The 20,762-nt window shown below is 37.7% G+C and overlaps 2 protein-coding genes across 2 annotated transcripts in view; one reads left to right on the plus strand and one right to left on the minus strand.

Moving 5' to 3' along the window:
* GTF2F2 (general transcription factor IIF subunit 2) overlaps positions 1-20,762 on the plus strand; it is a 152,097-nt gene that overhangs the window by 68,489 nt on the left and 62,846 nt on the right. Inside the window, exon 5 of the mRNA XM_080798281.1 lies at positions 17,459-17,540. Within this exon, the coding sequence (XP_080654407.1) occupies positions 17,459-17,540 (82 nt within the window). The remainder of the gene's footprint in view (positions 1-17,458; positions 17,541-20,762) is intronic.
* KCTD4 (potassium channel tetramerization domain containing 4) lies at positions 2,226-3,005 on the minus strand (the record flags this gene model as incomplete). Its single annotated transcript, XM_080798280.1, has 1 exon — positions 2,226-3,005. The coding sequence occupies one exon, from the start codon at positions 3,003-3,005 to the stop codon at positions 2,226-2,228; it is 780 nt and encodes a 259-aa protein (XP_080654406.1).

Consider the following 20,762-nt stretch of genomic DNA (forward strand, 5'->3'; position numbering starts at 1 on the left):
AATATTTTAAGAAATAGGAAAACTGAAAATGAGATTTTCTGTATACTTAAACATAGTATTTATGCACTTGGATATGTAAATTCAAATGCAGCTAACTGAATTTTAAAAGGTACACTTATAAAAAGTACAAGAGTAATTGATCTAGTCAAATGTTCTTCGATAACTAAATTGTTTTAGAATATTATGATCTATCCAGAATGTGACGATGTGTTAAATGCATCCAGTTATGATTTCTTTTGGAAACATACGTTAAAATGAATGACAGATTTCTTTTAAGTAGTGGTTTCTATCGGTATTAATTTGTTATGACAGTTAAATTCTCTTTTTGTGAATTCATGCAAAAACCTATACTACCTCTAAGGTGATTTGTTTAGTGATATCTCCTGTAGAAAGATATGTCAGGGCTATTTTAATTATCTGTAATGAAATCTTGTTAAAGAAAATCTTGCTTTGACATTAAATCATTCTCATTTTTTTCATTACCAAAGTCCAAATGCCAAGGAAAAGTCAACTCACAAGCTGGAGAAGTATGTAAACAGTTCAATTACAGGGAACTGTTTTAAAGTAGACTTTACTATATTTTACTATTTTCATAGTTTCTTTAAATCCTGATTAAGCCATGTTAAAGTACATAGATAATTTGATGTTTTATTAGGAACTTTTATACATAAAAGAAGATTGTGTGGTTGATATGGAATTTTTTTAAGTGGATTTTTATACTTTTTGGTATAATTTAAAATGTTTAAAAATGTTTCCTTTAGTATGTGCGGCCAACTTTTCCATTACCTTTGATTTATTAAGTGGAAGTCAGAGTTCTGAGGATGAATATTAGCTTTGCTGCTAATTTACTCTAAGTTTTTAATGTGTAAGCAAACTTTTGGCATATATACTAATTTATATAACACGATTTTCAGCAATCTTTTGTGGAAATTTATTAAAATTAAGATTTAGTTACCTGTTTTAATGGTTAAATTTTAAAGGAGCAAGTTTAAGATATAATTTATTCTTAGAAGCTAAAGAAAATAAGAGGCATAGAAATTATTTAGCTGCTCTTTGGGAGGGAAAAAATGCATTCACAGTTAGAGCTAAGTTTCTGCATTATTTCATTGAGAAACCATATATAAAACTTAATTAAAAACATAACTTCCCATTTAGCATAAGGTTAAAGAAATTAACACAACTCAGTGAATTTGAGATTTAGCATCAAAATATGTATTGGAAAGAATAAAGTTCTTTCGTAAGAATAATGTTTAATGATGCTCATTTAATATTTTTGAGGTTTAAAAATGAATAGATTCAAAGGATGGTTCTGGAAATGAACTCCTTTATTATTTTGATACCACATAAACTGTTAAGGCTAAGTTATCCATGCTCTCTTGGAGCTCAGCCTGCAAAGAAATGAATTTGCTGATTTTTGTCACTTGCAAGACCAGCCAGGGTTACTGTAACCTGTCAATTGACTGCATCAATGCATAATACTGTGTGAAATCATCAAGTGGTACTCTCTGTTTTGAAAGAGACACATTTAACTTTTTATTATAATTATTAATACAAGCAAAGAAGCTAATAGTGCTTTTATATTTTTATTGGCATCACACAGTTTTCTAGGAATGTTCAGCAATATGTCAATTCAGCTATAATTATAGCATGAAATACAAGGAACTACAAATAAGCTTTTGGTGCCTGCCGTTAAAATTAAATCAGTAACTTTAATACCTTCTTACAGTTACATTTGGTTTCACTATAGCTCTGTCTTAGTACATCTGCACATCTCCTTTGCTCTCAGTAGTTAATTTTTACCAGTTCAGTTTCTTTGTAGTTTTGCAGAAAGGATTTTAAATCTTATAGCCCCTTAACATATTTTTATTACCATTTACTTAAATGATAGATAATGTACATGCTTGTTCATTGTGCAAGTACCCAAGACATTCTCATTGAAAGCTTCAGAAGAAGTAAACAAATAGCAAAAGCATTCAGTCTTTATTTACAATATATAGAAATCACTGTTTTCATTTTAAGTGTAAGAGTCTGATCAGCAGGAACACCCTTGAGAAGGGCATCTTTAGCGATAGAATTTACATACCGTTAGCTCACAGTAATTGATTAGCAGCAGGGCTCTGAGTACGGAGCTGGCCCGGCACACATTATTTGGGATGCCTTCGATGCTGTGGTTTTCCGAAGCTTGCTGGCTGCATGCTTGTTGCCTTTGTTCATGACACAGGTAATTACTTGATAAAATGAAGTGCATCGCTGTGAACAATTGACCCTTTGGAACAATCCAGGCTGGTCAGCAGTCTAAAGCCACACTTTAAGGCCATCATTATAGCCTCAAACTTGAGAGTTTCCAGGGTACAGACAAAGGTGTTGTCTTCCTTTAGTACGAGTCGAGTGCCATTTTCAGACTTTATGAAGTATTTGAATTGAATGATATTTGATGATATTGAAAACTCCTCTGGAAATCCATCCAGCCTGCTTTTGGACACCAGAACAATACGAGATTTGATTTTTGATATGAAATCAGGAGCATTACAGAAAATTCTCAGTCCTTGTGAGCGATCATGGTTATCTGTTATTTCCAAGAAAGTAGTCTCTCTGGGTGTTAGCTGTTCTTTTTCCCACCTGGATTTCACTTCCTCCGCCAGTCCCTTGAGCTGAAAGAATTCTGCTTCTTGTGCAAGAAGTTGATTTTCTCGAAACCCTTCGGGCAGTAGAAGTTCTCCGTTTCGTAGGAAGTTTAGGACATGTCTGAAGAGGAGTCCATCCCTGTCTATGAAATAGTGACCATCAGCATCAAACGGGCAGAGTATTTTTCCATTTACTATACCTTCAAGGAAAGTGTCTGGGTACTTGGTCAGTGTTTGTTTTTGAGTAATGTATAAATATCCACCAACGTTGAGGGTCATCAGTGTGGACTTGGAGTTCTGTCCTTGGTCAGCATCTTCCAGGCTGTTGTGTTTGCCTTCAGACTCCTTTTCTTTTTCTCTTCTGTTTATTTTACGCTCCATTTTTGAAAATTCTATTTCAGCCTGGTCTTCTTGGCTCTGAGATTTTTAAAAAAGAAACACTACCACACAAGCACGCCTTTATTCAGCCCCAGCCTGGTGATGGAATGGAAATGCTGGCAGCATCGCCTGCGCTGTCAGCTCGGTTTTGCAGTAGGTGGCGTATCAGCTATGTGTGCGGGAGCTTTCTGGAGTAAGACAGGGGAAAAAAAAGATAATTTGCATTTAACTGTGTCGGGGAAGGAATTTGTTGTTAAAGGATTTTCATGTATATTCTTTGAAATAATAAAAGTTACTCTAGATAAATTGAGTGTCCTCTTAGCAGTTAAGCAATTACAAAATGTTTAATTCTCCAGCTAACTTTGAGTCTGTTTCCATTTCTAAGTGTCTTTTAAGTTATGGCTCAATCAGGCAAGCTTAATATTGAATAATGTTAACTTCTGGAGAATAATGTGTTATTGAATTAGTATCATCTTTCAAAGTAAATCATAAATCTCTAAAGAGAAAGGGAGTAGATGTATAAAATTTTTTTTCCTAGAAAAAGTCACACATTTCACAGTATGTAGTAATTTTAGAGACCCAAATGAGAATATTAAACCTGTTATTTGTGATACTGCACATGAATTTAATTGGATTTGCATGTGATTCTGATTTGGGGATTTTTAGTATGTGAGAAGAAATTTTCTTAAAGCCGTTTAACAAAAGGTTCTTTCTTTCTTCCTTTCTTTCTTTTTTTCCTTTTCTTTCTTTCAAGGAAAAACATCAAATATACAGGCTTTGCAGTAATCATTTACATTTCTTTTTGGTTAAAGATTTCCTGTGGAAAATTCATAAGCTTCTTTTGCCCTAAAGCTGCTCCAGTGCTGAACAAAGACTTGGGCTGCTATAGAAAATACTATAACTGTGTATGTGAGTGTGCGTACATGCGTGTGTGTGTGCACGCATTCACACACACGTGCATGTGTGTTTCAGAAGATAAAAGATTCAGAATACCTGCTATAAAATAGTGTCATGGTAAATTTCACTGAGGGTTTTTTTTTTTTTTTTTAATTGTTGATGGTTTTTCTCCCCCCAGTGTTCACCAAAGGCAAGAGAAAGGGGTAGAGACAGCCTTTTTTTTTTTTTTTTTTAAACTTGGGAATGGAACAGCTTTCAGTCTGATGTTTTTCCCTGTTTCTTTCTTTTTTTCCCTTCCCTTGTAACTTGCCTTTGAAAGCATTTTAGAGATCTGAGCATTCATTTCTAGAGTTTAAAGGCCCAGTGGTAAGAAATGTAAACATTTTCCCCTGTACCCTATTATTTGACTGGTCTATCTGCTAAATTATTCTGAGGAACTACACTATTCTCAGAATTAAATTAGATTTAATATTAAATTGACTTCTGTTATGTTAAAGGTATTTTTAAATTATTCAACTGTATGTTAGTGGAAATCCTGGAATAGAGTCTTCTAAAAATGCTTACCTTGTATTTTCTCTAAATAATGTTAGATTTTCTTCAGATATAAAAAATTATATCCTTAATTATAGCAGGTAACATATTGATCTTTGAAATTATCAAAAGTCCATTGAAATTAAACTAGAAATCTAATGCATAAACATTTTTAGAGCTTTTACTTAGAAACCATAAAATTCAACCTCCTCATTTTACCAAAATAAAATTACATTCTAGAGAGTTTTTATTTAGTGTTTTATCTAGAACAATTTCAGTTTGCTAATGATAAGCCAGCACTTGAACTAAACCTTCCTCTCAGTCCTGCATCTTTTAAGAAGAGTCTACTCTTATATTGTTTCTTTTTTTAAGATTTTATTTATTTGTCAGAGAGAGAGAGCACAAGCAGGGGGAGCAGCAGGCAGAGGGAGAAGCAAGCTCCCCACTGAGCAAGGAGCCAGACGTGGGACTTGATCCCAGGACTTTGGGATCATGACCTGAGCCAAAGGCAGACATTTAACTGACTGAGCCACGCAGGCATCCTGTATTCTAACAGTTTCATATGTGTGTTGACTTTGTTGTTTTGGAATTAAATTTTTTTCTATGGGTTTGGTTTTTTAAGAAATACTGAATTTATTTTTTCAGTACAACTTTGGAAATGTGTGGAGTTCATATGTTTATAGTCCCTGCACCATGTTATAAGCAGAATCAACAAAGGCATAATCATTTCATTGATAGGTCTAGTCCTCCTTAAATGAATTTTATGAACATCAGAATCAGTAGAACATAACTGTAGTATAGTGATGGAACCCAGGTTTTGTGTGTTTAAATCAAATAATGTAGTAGAATACCATGTAATACAGGCCTCCTTCCTTACATCCTGTTTGGCCCATTTGTAGAAGTCATCATGGGGAAATAAAGCTAGTGCTGCCAGAAGATAGGCTTTCCCAGGATGGGATGGTGAGGCAGGGCTACTGCAGGCTGGACTGCCTCTACAGTCATCACTCCAGGACTGCCTTACACTTGCTAACTCACTTTTGGTTCCTGCTGCCTGATTTTGAAGACTACTGATGTGTGTTCCGTGTTTCTGCTGGCTTGCCTTGACAGACTCTGAACCACACCAGCGTGTGCCCCTGACCCTTGATCGCTTTTTTTTTCCCCACTCTAGACTTCACTCTGGTGTTCTTGGCTTCTGCACACCTGACGTGTGTGATTTGTTTGCCACCCCCATGGCCAGGCCACAAGAGTGTAATGGAGGCTTTGTCTTAGTGCCTGACTAGAAGTTAGTTGATAGGAATCCATAGCACTTTTTTGTGTGTGTCCTGCTGCCCCCAACTTGCAGTCTTAAAGAAAAGTGGCTCCCGGTAGTCCTCACTTTACCCCCATTACTCCACGTTATCCCCTTTAAAGTAACATGATCGCATCTTACAGAAGTTACAGGGGCTTGTTGATCACTGCTGCCTGTTGGGGTACACCTGCCCCTTACGGGAAAGCCAGGTTGTTTTCTTTTTCCTGTTCTGTTCTAAAATTGTATTTGCCTGCTTGGGTGGGTGGAAGGTGGGGAAAGCTCATCCTGAATATTGTCAATCAGGTCCTCATGGCCCTAAGACTATAAAAATCGTGCTTCAGTACCTATGCCAAGGAAAACGTGGTGTGATTGTGTGTCTCCATGTTGCTGTAGATAGAAACTGCAGTTAATCAGTTCAGCAGTTTCAGCAAAAGACTTAACCCGCATGTCAGAGATTAGCTCACTTAGATCCACTTGACCACTAGACTTGAGGATTTTGTCTCCTTTGCAAGCAGAAGGTTTTTTGGGTTTTTTTTTTTAAAGTTAGGGAGGCCCTGTTTTCTACTCAGTACCCTAGACCTTTGTTAGAGTTAGAGCACCTCTATCTTAAGCATCTGGAATCACACATATAAAAGAGCCCTTTAGCCAGCTCTGAGGATTTAAACAGTACCATTGTTACATTCTTGGTATAAGTTTATCTGTTAATTAGGCCCAGTGCCTAATCAAATTCTAGCAAAACCTTCCACTAATATGATGATGCTAATCCTCCACTACCTGCATTAGGCAGAACTTATTCCAGGCCAGTGGGAGGAGTTTCCATCTTATCTACCACCTCCTGATGGAAGAGGTCATTGTCATTGCCATGACTGACACAGGATATCGTCATAATATATGCTTGCTCCATTTATATGCCATGGAAGGAAGTAGAACCTCACCAAGCAGGTATCTCTCTTGGTTGGAAGATATAAGACCTGATAATTGCTCCCAAGCTCAACATATCACTCTTCTATGAAATTCAGACACTCCTTTTCAAGGAAAAGGATTGGTCTTAGGAGCTGCCTTTAAGTGCTCGCTTCGGCAGCACATATACTAAAATAGGAGCTGCCTTTAAAATAAGAACATTATGGTTAAACAGCTGCCTTCAGCTCAGGTCATGATCTCAGAGTCCTGGGATCGAGCCCCATGTTGGGCTCCCTGCTCAACTGGAAGTCTGTTTCTCTCTCTCCCACATCCCCTGTTTGTGCTCTCTCGCTCACAGTCTCTCAAATAAATGAATAAAATCTTTAAAAAATAAAATAAGAACATTGTGCGCACCTGGGTGGCTCAGTAGGTTAAGCATCTGCCTTTGGCTCAGGTCATGATCCCAGGGTGCTGGGATCGAGCCCCATGTCTGCTCCCTGCTCAGCAGGGAGTCTGCTTCTCCCTCTCCCTCTGCCCTCTGCACCTCCCCCCCCCCAACTGTGTTCTCCACCCACCCTTCTCTCTCTCAGTCTTTCTAAATAAAATCTTTTAAAAAAATAAAATAAGGGGCACCTAGGTGGCTCAGTCGGGTTCCCTGCTCAGTGAGAAGCCTGCTTCTCCCTCTCCCCCTGCTTGTATTCCCTCTCTGTCTCTCTCTGTCAAATAAATAAAATAAGAACATTGTGCTTTTTGTCTCCATCCATACTAGATCTTTTTGGTTGATTTCACCTCCATGTGTTCTGCCTGCCTTTCAAAAAGATTAGTTCTTATTACCGTAGAAAGAAAGTAAAAGCAACTGCAGCTAGTGCGGATGCTGTCAGTTTTTACTTAAATCTGGCACTCTGTCTCTTCCCTGGACTTCGCCACATTTTTTTCAAGCTTATTGATCTGGGTCTTTCTTTCTAACTTGAATTCGATGCCCTCCTGCCTGACTCCATGATGATAACTTTATCTGTTCATGTTCCCAAATTTGGCTAACCCTTGGCCATCTTACTTTTATGTCCTGTGATTCCTCTTTGCTTTGAACTGCGGCTTTCACAAGCTAAGTGTCTCATTTTGAATGTGTGTCTCACCTCTTTTTCATAGCCTCTTGTTAATAGCATTTAATATGAGAAACATTCATTTCGATACTCAGCTTTGGCTATTTTACTTTAGCCTCTGTGTGAAAAAATAAAAATTCATTGAAAATATAAATAAGAATAAATTACAGTGTAATGTATTAACATTTTAAGAATCAAAGATTTTTCCATGTTAATCTAATTCCATTTGAATGCTGAAAGTTTAGTTCAGTTTTGAAATACAAAATCATCTGCATTAGCTATTGTCTGGTACTGGGATTGTACTAACACTCGTGCTGCCTCATCTGCCTTATGAGCTGATTGGCCACAGGGTCTAACCAGCTATGTGGAATGCATGAGTCCTCCTAGGACTCATTGGATATAACTTCTGATAGGAACGTGATGTGGATGGGTGATTCTAGTCAGATGAGTATCTTTGAGAATGTTTTGTGTTGTGTGGTGTTGAGCTGAGACTTCAGAGAAGTCTTTAAGCCTCATATGAGGAGTACAGAAAAGAATAAAGCACTATGGATTAAAAGGAGCACAAATTAAAAAGACAGATTAAATGAGAACTTCTAGCAAAATTCCATCCCACATTTCTTTGCTTTTCATTAATTACAGAGATGACTTTGAAAACAACTTACAAATCATATTAATTCCTATTTTAAATATAGTTGGGAAGATGAGTGTTTCAAGGAAAGCGGTGTTTTATAATTGCGTAAGCAGAAGTCATTTAGGTTTTTTAAATGAATTTTCTCTTTTTTGAAGTGTAGCCTATGCATTATTATTCACTGGAAAATTCTATTGTAACCAGATGAACAAAGCACTTTAATGGCCATCAAATGAACACTGAAATTATGTTTTTGTATAGAACTCATTTTTATAGTGCTCTTTAGCCAAGTGGAATTTTGCCGTCTCTTTAGGAAGAAGATACTTGTAAAATGTTCATAACCATTGTCTACAGTCTCAAAATGAGGGACATGACTTTGAAAACTTGTAAAGTAATATTTTATGAAATCAATGACCAGGGGGGATAGCTGGGTGGGTCAGTGGGCTAAGCATTCAACTTGATTTTGGCTCAGGTCATGATCTCAAAGAGTTGTGAGATAGAACTCCATGTTGGGCTTCCTGATCAGTGGGAAGTCTGCTGAAGATTCTGTCCCTCTCTCTCTACCCTTTCCCCTGACTTGTGTACACTTTCTCTCTCAAATAAATAAACAAATCTGTTAAAAAAAAAAAAAAGAAAAGAAAGAAATCCATGACCTAAAAATTTAGTCTCTGTTCCTAAATGCTGTCCCCTATCTAACTCAGCATTCCTTCTGTTATCCTCTTTTCTTTAGATCTTCTTGTGTCTTTATTGATGAGATGGTGTGGAGGGGCCTGAACAGCAGGACAGGATATGATAGTTCATATGAGCAAATGCAGTTTCTTAGAGAGTGCAGAGATTGGAAATTAGGGATGGAGAACTCTTCCATGTTCCACATTTAACATTTCTTTTTTTTTTTTTTTTAATGATTTTATTTCTTTGTTTGAGAGAGAGAGACAGAGACAGCATGAGCGAGGAGAAGGTCAGAGGGAGACGCAAGCTCCCCAAGAAGCAGGGAGCCTGATGCAGGACTCGATCCCGGGACTCCAGGATCATGACCTGAGCTGAAGGCAGTCGCTTAACCAACTGAGCCACCCAGGCGCCCGCACGTCTAACGTTTCTTAAATCTTATATCTTAAAATCATGGCAGTAGTTTGTTTTAGTGGCATATAAAATAATGTATATTATAGTTGGTGCTTTCTTAGTGTTGATAAATATTTGAGCAGTTCTGTGAGCTCTATTACTTTCATACCACCAGAAAATAAAATTAATAGAGATGCAGGGAGAGGAAGAAAGGCCTGGAGGTGAGGAACAATATTAGGGCAGCAGTTTTAAACTCTGGCTGCTGCATATTAGAATTACCTACTGGCATAAAAATACCACCAGCTCTTGCCCTCCTCACAAGTCAGTTAGAATAGAATCTCTGACTTCAGGCCCAGTAGTTTCTAAAAAGCTCCCCAGGTGATTCTGATGATCAAGCAGAGTTGAAGAACCACCATATTAAGAAAATCAATGAGTTCAGGAAAGGAAACTTGTATCAGAGTTCTTAATGGTGGGGACGTAATTTCTACCCTGTAGTTGTGAGGATACTTAACAATTAAAGTATCTTGAAATTCATAAAGAACTAAACTATTGTATGGCATCACTGCTATTATCAATTAAACATAGTAAATAGAACAGGAGTTACTGAAGCTGAAAGTAATGAAACTTGAATCCTATTAGTTGACTTAAAAATATGTGCCATTGGGGCGCCTGGGTGGCTCAGTTGGTTGGGCGACTGCCTTCGGCTCAGGTCATGATCCTGGAGTCCCGGGATCGAGTCCCGCATCGGGCTCCCAGCTCCGCGGGGAGTCTGCTTCTCTCTGACCTTCTCCTCGATCATACTCTCTCTCACTGCCTCTCTCTCTCAAATAAATAAATAAAATATTAAAAAAAATATGTGCCATTGGATTGTCTATAAAGTATTTCATTAATATAATTCATCAACTATATATTGCAGTCTTTCTAAGTGTAAGGGTCTCTTTTTCTTTCTTGGTATCACTCATCTTAACCAGCACAGTGTTTGGCACTATTTAATAGTAATAGAGCGTTATAGTGAAAGTCTTTTCTCTTGGAGACTTAATCTTTCCTGGAAGGATTTGTTTTTCTCATCCCTTTAATCACTTTTGCTGTTGTTTTTAAATTATCCCTAATTTCAAGTGCAGCAGCTAAAGCTGGACTGCACCCTTTGTTGAGGGTCTAACTAAAATAAAATATTATGGTATTAGGATTTTCCTGAACTTTTTCATTAGTACAGCACAGCATTACTTCATGTTTTTTATAAAGCTGTATTTTATTTCTGGGTTTTGTCCAGCTTCTTATTCTTGAAAGCAACTTTGAGATTAGGGATTATGTCTGTTTATACATCAAAATGTCATGCCCACATCTGTATTCAAGAGGTTTTTATATTGGCTAATTATATATGTGATGGTAACAATCATAAAGGAGACTGTGATCTGAGTTATAGGAGGAGCAATAAATAACTTGTGGACTTGCTTTGTGAACATTAAAACAAAAAATGTTTGTTCTTAAGAAGCTCATTCACTGAGTTATTTCCTTGATCCGAAGTCTTTTATGGCTTCTGTAGACTGATAGAACAGTCCAGATTGCTTTGTGTCTTTAAGGCTTCCATCCTTTTTTCTAAGATTTATGTATGTATTATTTGAGAGAGAGAAGGAGAGCATGAGTTGGGGGGCAGGGAGGGGTAGGGGTGAGAGGGAATCTCAGGCAGACTTCCCCCTGAGCACAGAACCTGAGGCGATTCCATCTCATGACCCTGAGATCATAACCTAAGCCCAAGTCAAGAATGGGATAGGCTTAACTGACTGAGCCACCCGGGTGCCCTAAGGCGTCTAATCTTTGATTTTGTACTTTAACTAACCAGTTCTTTGGGTTTTGTGTTTGTTTGTTTGTTTTTTTCCCCCTACTCCTGGGCAACTACTCTTGTCATTCACAGATACTTTTTGATCAGCATTACGATGTCCCTTGTATAAGAATGTACCTACAGCCTTCTTTAGTCCATAAAGGAACTGTTGAAGAGTAGGACTATGAGTGAGGAGGTTGAACTGTTTTCTAAAGCTTAGGTCTAGTCCTCAAAATATGGTTTCAGTATTTGGTTAGAATTGGGAATTTCCAGGGGTGCCTGGGTGGCTCAGTGGGTTAAGCCTCTGCCTTCGGCTCAGGTCATGATCCCGGAGTCCTGGGATCGGGTCCCGCATTGGGCTCTCTGCTCAGCGGGGGGCCTGCTTCCCTCTCTCTCTTTCTCTCTCTCTCTGTCTGCCTCTCCACCTACTTGTGATCTCTCTCTGTCAAACAAATAAATAAAATCTTAAAAAAAAAAAAAGAATTGGGAATTTCCAGTGTATTAGGCATATTTATAATTTGAATATTATATGAAAACATATTACATAAATAACTTCAGGGAATATTTATATGGTTGCTCATTTGTTACTTTTGAGGTAAATAATCAAGTCATAACTCTGTAGGTTTACTGAAATCTGAACATGAACATTTATTCCTAAAATTTTTGAAGGTTAAACATAGATCAGAATACCAGTTCACAAATTTGAATAGAATAAGGATCACTTTAATTAAATAGATTGCAAGTTTGCCTCACTGGCTTATTAATATGCCAAGTAGTTTATATTGATAGGCCTTATTTACCCTGTGAACCACAGGCAAAAAACATCCATGAAAAGATTTTAAGTGAAGAGATTGGAAACTAGTAGGAATATTTAAAATGGTTTACCTTTTAAATTCACCTGCTCTGTGGAAATATTTTTTCTTCAGTCCTTTTCCAGATGATAGACACAGATGTGATCTAAATAGAATCAGGAGAATAGCTTCAAAAGTTGTAAGGAACAGTCCCAAATCTTGTTCCTAGCCCACTTATCTCTGTTTTAACTGGAGTTGGAAGTGTTCTTAAAGGCCTCCACATTGAACTGGATCCAGAGTGGCTTTGTGGAAATGAATGCCTATAACTTCCTGATGCCTAACATCTTCCTAACATATCTGCCTGTCATTAATTACATGCCAATGATAATAAACATCTTCCGAGCTTGTTTATTACTGTAACTTGTTTCAGCCAGGCATGCCCTTAACTTGTAAAAAGAGTCTGTTACTTTTCTCTTTCTTCAACATAGTCTATCTCAGTTGAGATAAAGAGCAGGAAGATCTAGCTTAGAGCAGAAGTTTCTCAGCATTTTGTTGTTATTGTTGTTCCCAGAAAGTTTCTAATTTCTCCTCAAGGAAAGTTTAATTACATCTAAGTCTTTTAGAAAATCTAAGTCCAACCAAAGTAAACACGAATGAAATTATAAAACATCTCCAGTTGGAAGAGAAGGCCAGTTTTTTGTTTGTTTATTTGTTTGTTTTGTTTTGGGTTTTTGTGTTTTTTTTGTTTTGTTTTTTGTTTTGAGAAGTCCAGTTTTTAAGTGAAAGAGATTTGGAACTAGATCTGAGATACCACAGTAACTTCATTACATAGATGCTGAAGCTGAGAGGTAGGAAGTCGCCTCACCAAAGTGACCTCACTGTTTAGTGACAGAATCAGAACTAGAAACTCTTAAGTTCTTTTTTTATAGTATGTGTTTTGTATACTTAACCTTTAAAATTTTCTTTCAGTTTTTTTCTGAAAGTAGGTGGTAGGGTAGGGTAGATCAATAAAATACTATTACCAATGGTATGTGTTCATACTCGTTAAGATTCTTTTGGTTGCAAGTAACAGAAACCAGTAAGTAAATGAATCTAGCAAAAAAGGTGGGCATGGGGGGAGAGAAAATTTAGAAATGATTCTGGACTATTTCCCAGAATCCAGTTCTCGTGTGGGTCCCTTAGTTTGAAATCCAGAAAGAGGCACAAACACACGGAGAGAAAGAGGGAGGAGACAAAAGTCATTGTTCACTCTATTCCCACCACCTTCAGTGTCCTTCTGTTTCACCTGTGTGTCTATCCTATTACCCTTAAAAAGTTCTTCTTTGTGCAGTGGAGTCCCACAGCGCATAGGGAAGGACCAGTAGTCTGTTAGGTAAATTCAAAAGTCGAGAATCATAAAATGATATTAATATGAATTCTTATTGCCTTAAACATTTTACCTTAAGAGTTCAAATGTACATTTAGCCACCAGTGTACATGTAGGATAAGGCCTTTGATTTTGGTATAATATGCTGATTGAGCATCTGTTTTCTCTTTCTTGGGAAAATTCAACCCATAATCTAGATTTACAATTTTGGCTTCTTAGAAAGGAGCAAAAATTTAGACACTGAAACAACATGAATGCAGAATCCTTCTAGACTTTTATGTTTCTCTTCTAATCTCCTGTTTTCTCTCCAGTGTTTTGACAGTAGTTTTTTTTTTTTAGCAGCATACTTTTTATATTAAGTCTTGCCAAAGCACTAAACCTGGTTTTCATAGAAACATCTCCTTCCCCCATACTTATAATTAATGGGATTATATAATATATAATCAAATTGCATAATTACTAACAGTAAAACTAGCATAAACAAGTTCTAATACAGTTAGAGCAGAAGTGTGTGGGAGTACTAGAGATGAACCTAACTACCCACTATGGGCAAGCTATGGGCATCTGTCACTGTATTTAAAAGAGGGGACTTGAGAACATTGATAATCTAGAAGTGGGGTAAGTGGAGGTCTATTAAAAGTGATTCTGGTGTATTGAAATGATTTATATACCTCCTACTAGACCAGCAGCTCTCAAAAATGTGATCTGGAAACTTTTGGGTAGAGGGATTCCTGAGACCTTTTCAAGGAGCCTATAAAGTCAAAACTATTCATAATAATACCAAGCCTTTCTGCCTTTTTCAGTTCCGATTTTCTAAACATTTCTTAGTTTTAGTTCCTAATATGATAAATAGCAAAAGGTACAACCCACATAAAAGCTCTTTGGGGGCCCTCAATACTTTTTAAGAATCCGTGTCACAAAAGTCATTTGAATGGCTGCACTAGACTACTCCTTGCTGACAGGAGCCATGCTTTATGTGTCTTTGTTATTCCTGATGTGTTTCAAGTATTTGTGGTCTTTTAAACTGGCCTAACAAAGCGGTTTTAAGTGAGGGTTCCTGTATTAATGAATATGGTCTGTAATAAACAGCAGTGGTATCCAAATGGGTGCTTTCAGTTGCCTTTATTTATTTATTTATTTTTTTAAAAGATTTTATTTATTTATTTGACAGACAGATCACAAGCAGGCAGAGAGGCAGGCAGGGGAGGTAGGGGGTGGGGTCGGGGAGAGGAGGCTCAGGGAGCCTGATGCAGGGCTTGATCCCAGGACCCTGGGATCATGACCTGAGCTGAAAGCAGAGGCTTTAACCCACTGAGCTGCCCAGACGCCCCAAGATGCCTTTAAAATATAATGTATTTAATATCTTTCCCCCAAAATCGTAAGCAATGTTTTGAAGAGGAAAAGAAGCATGGTTAGTGGAAAGAATATGGCAACATTTTCCTATAAGACTTTAAAAAATTGTCAAGGCTTTAAATCTTGCTTAGGAGGTTTTATCATAAGTAAATTGGCTTTTAAAATTTACTTAAAAGGAGAAGGGGGGGCACCTGGGTTGCTCAGTGGGTTAAAGCCTCTGCCTTTGGCTCAGGTCATGATCTTAGGGTCCTGGGATTGAGCCCCCGCATCAGGCTCTCTGCTCAGCAGGGAGCCTGCTCCCCCCACCCCTTCTCTGCCTGCGTCTCTGGCTACTTGTAATCTCTGTCAAATACATAAATAAAATCTTAAAAAAAAAAAAAAGGAGAAAGGGAACAAGCTAACAGAGATGTGGGGTTATTTAAGAGCAACCAGTCAGTGGGAAAATCCATTGCAGATGATTAAGACTTCTCTTTCACTTGAGAAGCATTGGAAAGCTATTTTAGATTTGAAAAGGGAATGTGATGGACAGGAAATTATGGTTTGGGGAAGTGAATTTTATTGCTTTGTGAGAGTGACCTTGATCGGAGAATAGTGATGAGAGTAGTTTCCAAGTTGATATGGGCAGGTGCTTTGGAAACTTCTTACTCTTTCAGGTATTATATGGAGAACATTGACAGCAGATCCTTTAACTAAAAATTAAATTCAGCCTATCTACCTGAAGTAGATACTACTTTAAATAAGTGGGGAAACATTCACAGATGGTATTAACAGCTCTTTTAGTATTCAGTGAAACACCTGGATATATAAGTAAATTGTTTTCAGGGATGGTATAGTATTCTAAGTTTGTTTAGTTTCTTTAAAAGGATTGATTTGTTTTTTGTTTTTTTTTTTTTAATTTGATAGAGATCACAAGCAGGCAGAGAGGCAGGCAGAGAGAGAGGAGGAAGCAGGCTCCCCGCTGAGCAGAGAGCCTGATGCGGGGCTCGATCCCAGGACCCTGGGATCATGACCTGAGCCGGAGGCAGAGGCTTTAACCCACTGAGCCACCCAGGTGCCCTGATTTGTGTTTTAATAGAGGACTTTCTCATGCATTTAACATATACATAGAAATTCCCCATATCTTGCTATTGTTATACCAGTAATTTTTCTAGATAGAACTTTCAGCTTCAGTGGAAATGCAAACTCAAATATAAGATTTGGGAAATTCAGATTTTAATCTCAGTCTTACTAAACTGATTAACAAGGGGAAATTATTTTTAGACATTTAAATTTAATACAAAATAATTATGGTTTTGTTTCCTTCCTAACATTTTGGTATAAGGTAGGCATGCTTCTCATCATTGCTTTTTCCAGACATCTGATAGTGTGTACTTGAGATTAGCTGCATATGTTGCACTGAGGAATTCTTCAACTGTTGGATTGGGCATTCACAGTTAGGGGCTACAGTAAGGAGTCTCCTGGAGTTTGGAGACAAAATCAAGAAAAGTCACCATAAGGAAGATTTTCTAATGTAAATCATGTGGGTGTGGTACAAGCTGCACTCTACATTTTGGTCCATTTATCTGCCCTCCTCCCCCACCCCAGCAAACTGTGTGCTTCTTGAAAAGAGTACTGTGTCTTACTCATCTTTGATTCCAAATGCTTAGATGGTGCCCTTTACATAGTAGGCATTTAGTTAATGTTAGGGGAATGCACGAAGTCATTTGCCCTGAAGAGATGAATCATAAATGCATTGCTGATGAGCCAAAGGATTTCCTGAATCTCTTCTCAAAACCTGGATGAATTCTCATGGAATTAAGACTGAACCATAGCTTCCTAACCATAGTTGTACATTTCCAGACTGCAGGAGAGCTGGTGCCATCATGGGATAAGACGTCTATGTGTACTATTAAGGTCTGTAAGGTGAATTTACCAGTGTTTGGTGCCTAGTAGTCACATAGTAAGTGCTAACTGTTGTTTACCTTTTTGGTTTCTCTTGAATTTTGTGTCAGCGTCACCATAAGAATTCTTACTAATGGTAGGAAAAATTGCCCCTCTGTTTGGACAAATATCCATAGCAGTTAAAGCTCTAATTTGGACATACCCACGTTAATATATCTGCTGGAAAATAGAAGTCAGAGCAACTGGCAGGCAGAAGTGGTACACAGTATAGCCTAGACAGTGTTTAGCCTGGACAACTAGCCTTGCCCAGTTTATAGTATTTTCTAGGCTAGCTATTCTAGTCACGGTGTATTCTAGAATTTTATTTGCGTGTGTGTGTGTGTGTGTGGTCACCCACACATACAGATATATATTACCTTTAATTTTAGTGGTTTAGACTAGCTGGGTTTTCAGAAGTTACTTTTCTGCCAAAGTTGTTGTAGTCTCCACTCCCTTCAAATTTTTTAAAATTTGATTTTATGCCCTAGTAAGTCACCCTCTTTAGAAAAAGTTAAATATATAAAAGTTGTATTGGAAAAAAAAAAGTTGTATTGGCACGGGGCTGCAGCAGCCCAGTAAACAAACCTGACAAGCTCAGTTTTTTACTCACCAAGAGTAAGGTTTTTCTCTATTTTGGCTAATGATGTTACTATAAACTTACAAGTATTCCTTTTGTTCTTCGATTTGTATTATTACGTTTTATTCTATCATTACTACTGTGGTTAGTATGTCAAGGTAAAATCTTAAAAATGGTCAGGGTTATCTCTGAATACATTTGTTAATTTTTTTTTCTTTCCATTCAAGACAAACTTTCATTGGAAGGAATAGTGGTACAAAGAGCTGAATGCCGACCTGCGGCCAGTGAAAACTACATGAGATTAAAGAGGTTGGTGTTCTTTAACTTTAAGATAATACCCGGTATTTCCTTTTGGAGATTGAAATATGTTTATTAGATTGCTTCTTAACTGCATGAAAACTGTGGCTGTGTTGAAAGTGTTTTCTTCAAAGGCTGTTTTACTTTAAGACTACATAAGAACAAACTTCTAGTTATAAAATAATTAAGTCCTGGGGATATAATGTACAGCATGGTGACTATAGTTAATATTACTGTTTTGCATATTTGAAAGTTGCTAAGAGAATAGATCTTAAAAATTCTCATCACAAGAAGTAAATATGGTGACACGATGTTAACTAGACTTATTATGGTGATCATTTTGCAATATATATATTTCAAATCATTATGTTGTATACCTGAAACTACTGTAATGGTATATGGTATAATTTTCAGAACCTGGCTGTGTATTTGGGTTGTTTTAAGCTACTCTCTTAATATAACCTGGAGTCAAACTTTTTATACTTCTTTTTATACTAGTCAACATTATAGATCTTGATTCTCTAGACACATGTCATGTATTTGTACTATTTTATTTTTAAAGGCTATACTTTTTGCATAATGAAATTTCTAAAATACTATACAGTATAAAGCAAGTATAGTTGCTAGAATATCATCCTTTTCTCTTGCTTTACAGAGAACTTTTTATAAACTTGCTACTTTGTTAGAGATTTCACGTAAGATCCTCCCTTCCCCAGTGTTGTATCTGATTAACATTTTGTAATTAATATTTGAAGATGATGATTGCAAATTCTTGGTACTCCAATTTTATGACTTTCATAGAGCAATTTTTTAAAACGCTGAAGCCTTTTTTTATTTTAAGTAAACTCTACACCTCCTGTGGGGCTCGAACTCACAGCCCCAAGATTAAGAGTCATGTGCCATCTTAACTGAGCCAGCAAGGCACCCCTTGTTTTATACTTTATATTGAATGTATTTCAGCCTTGTGTACTTCAGAATTCTAAGTTTGTTCATTCAGCACTACTGTGTGAAAGAGTAGTGAACAAAACAGGCAAAACTCTCTGCCCTTGTGGAACTTACATTTTAGCAGATTATAGCTATCCAGAACTCATAATGGGGAGCACACTGTTTGGGTGCTAGTGGTAGCCTTTCTGAATAGCAGGGTTCTCACACCTGGAAGTAGCTGCTTGAGGGGTGCCTGGGTGGTGAAGTTACTTAAGCATCCAGTGCTTGGTTTCAGCTTAGGTGGCGATCTCAGGGTCTTGGGATCAAGCTCCACGTCAGGCTCCCTGCCCGACATGGAGTCTGCTTAAAGATTCTCTCTCCCTCTCTCTCTGCCCTACTCCCCCACCGCACATGCACACATGCTCTCTCTCGCTCTCTAAAATAAATATATACATCTTTAAAAAAAAAAAAAGGTGGCTGCTTGAGCTGGATCCTCTATAATGCCACATCATCTTTTTAATTTCTCTCCTTTCTCAATTAGATTAGAGTGTGTCTCTCAGGAATGAAACAAAAAGACTGTTTTCTTATCCAATAATTCTTCTCATTTAAATGCCTCCCCAGGGCAAGGAAAAGGATGACAAAATGAAAATTTTTTGTAACTGAAAATAACTTTGGAACACAGGCAGGAGGTGTTTCTGTCTTTGTGTTTAGCCTATGAAGTTGATCATACAGTGTGTGTTTTTGAAGACTTACCATTTCAAATAACCACTGAAGTTGCAAAGTACAAAATCTGGTTACTGAGCTGCTTGCCAAGATCTTTTTTTGTGGTCCTAATTTTCTTTAAAGGTTTGTAAAGATTTCTGATGGTGAGATTAGGCAAGTTGCCTGTTGTGTTAATGAAATGGCTGCTTTTTTTTCTTACCAAAAGATACAAAAATTGTCCAGCCTTTTGAGTGTGCTAAGAGACCAGCCATTACATATTTCAGTTACTTAAGAAAACAGGGTGATTCAGGAGATGATAATCATGTAAGTTTCATAAAATAGACGATACATGACATGTCTTGAAAGATGCACTCATATAAAGACTTGGGGAAGACATTGGGGAACTCTGTGTGAGCCTGGAATGCGGGATTGTTTGAGGCAGAACAAACAGAATCTCCACCCTAAACCTCTGTTTTGAGCTCCAAACTTGGATATTCAAGAACCTGGTTGAATGTCCACTAGGCATTTTAAATACATGAAAAACTGTTCTCCCAGGCTTTCCCCCAAAACCTGCTCTACCAGTGGTCTTTCTCATCTGAGTTAGTACAAACTCTGTTCTCCTGTTTTCTTAGTCCAAAAATCTTGGTGACATTTTTGAATCCTCTTTCACACACACATCCAGTGTGTCAGAAAAATCTTACTGACTGTACCTTCAGATTATTACACATCTACAGTCTGTTTCTTACCACCCACGTGATCTGCCATGAAGTCTCACCTAGATCACTGCAGTAACCTCCTAGCAACGTTCCTTCTTCTGTCCCTGCCCACTCTGGTCTGCTGCCAGCGCAGGAGTCAGAGCAGTTCTTCCAGAGTCTGTCAAGTCATGCCATTCCTCTGCTCACTGGTCACTCACAATGCTTCCTTCATTACTCAGAGTAAAATTCAAGTCCTTCCAGTTCTCTGCAGGGATCGATGTGATCGTGCTTCTACTTCTTCCCACTTCTCCCCATCCTTACCTCCTCTCTCCTCATTCCCCCTTTACTTACTCTGAGCTCCTAGCAGTCCTGAGCACTCTAGGCACTTCCTTATCAGGGCCTTTACACCAGATTTTCTTTTCTACCGGGAACATCCTTTCTGCAGATAATTGCATGGCTCACTCCATGCCTCTTTCAAGTCTCTTCTAAGATTCTGCTTTTCCAATAAGGTCTACCCTGACCAACCTACTTCTTTCTATACTTGTATTTTCCTACAGACCATACCACTCATAATATACTATGTAATTTACTTGTATTTATTGCTAGCTTTGCCCTAGTGTAGTTTAAACTTCCATGGTTGGTTCTTTGGTGTGTATGTGTGTACATGGACACATGTGCACATAGTCATCTATTTTGTTCATTTATATACACACACACACCCCCAAATGTTTAGAATAGTTCGTGATGGGGCACCTGGGTGGCTCAGTCGGTTAAGCATCTGCCTTTGGCTCAGGTCATGATTTCAGGGTCCTGGGATGAACCCTGCATCTGGCTCTCTGGCAGAGAGTCTGCTTCTTCCTCTCACTCTGCCCTTCCCACGCATCCTCCTTCCCCCACTCATGCTCACACTCGC

This window comes from Martes martes (assembly GCF_963455335.1).
Source record: "Martes martes genome assembly, chromosome: 3".
NCBI classification, from domain to species: Eukaryota; Metazoa; Chordata; class Mammalia; order Carnivora; family Mustelidae; genus Martes; species Martes martes.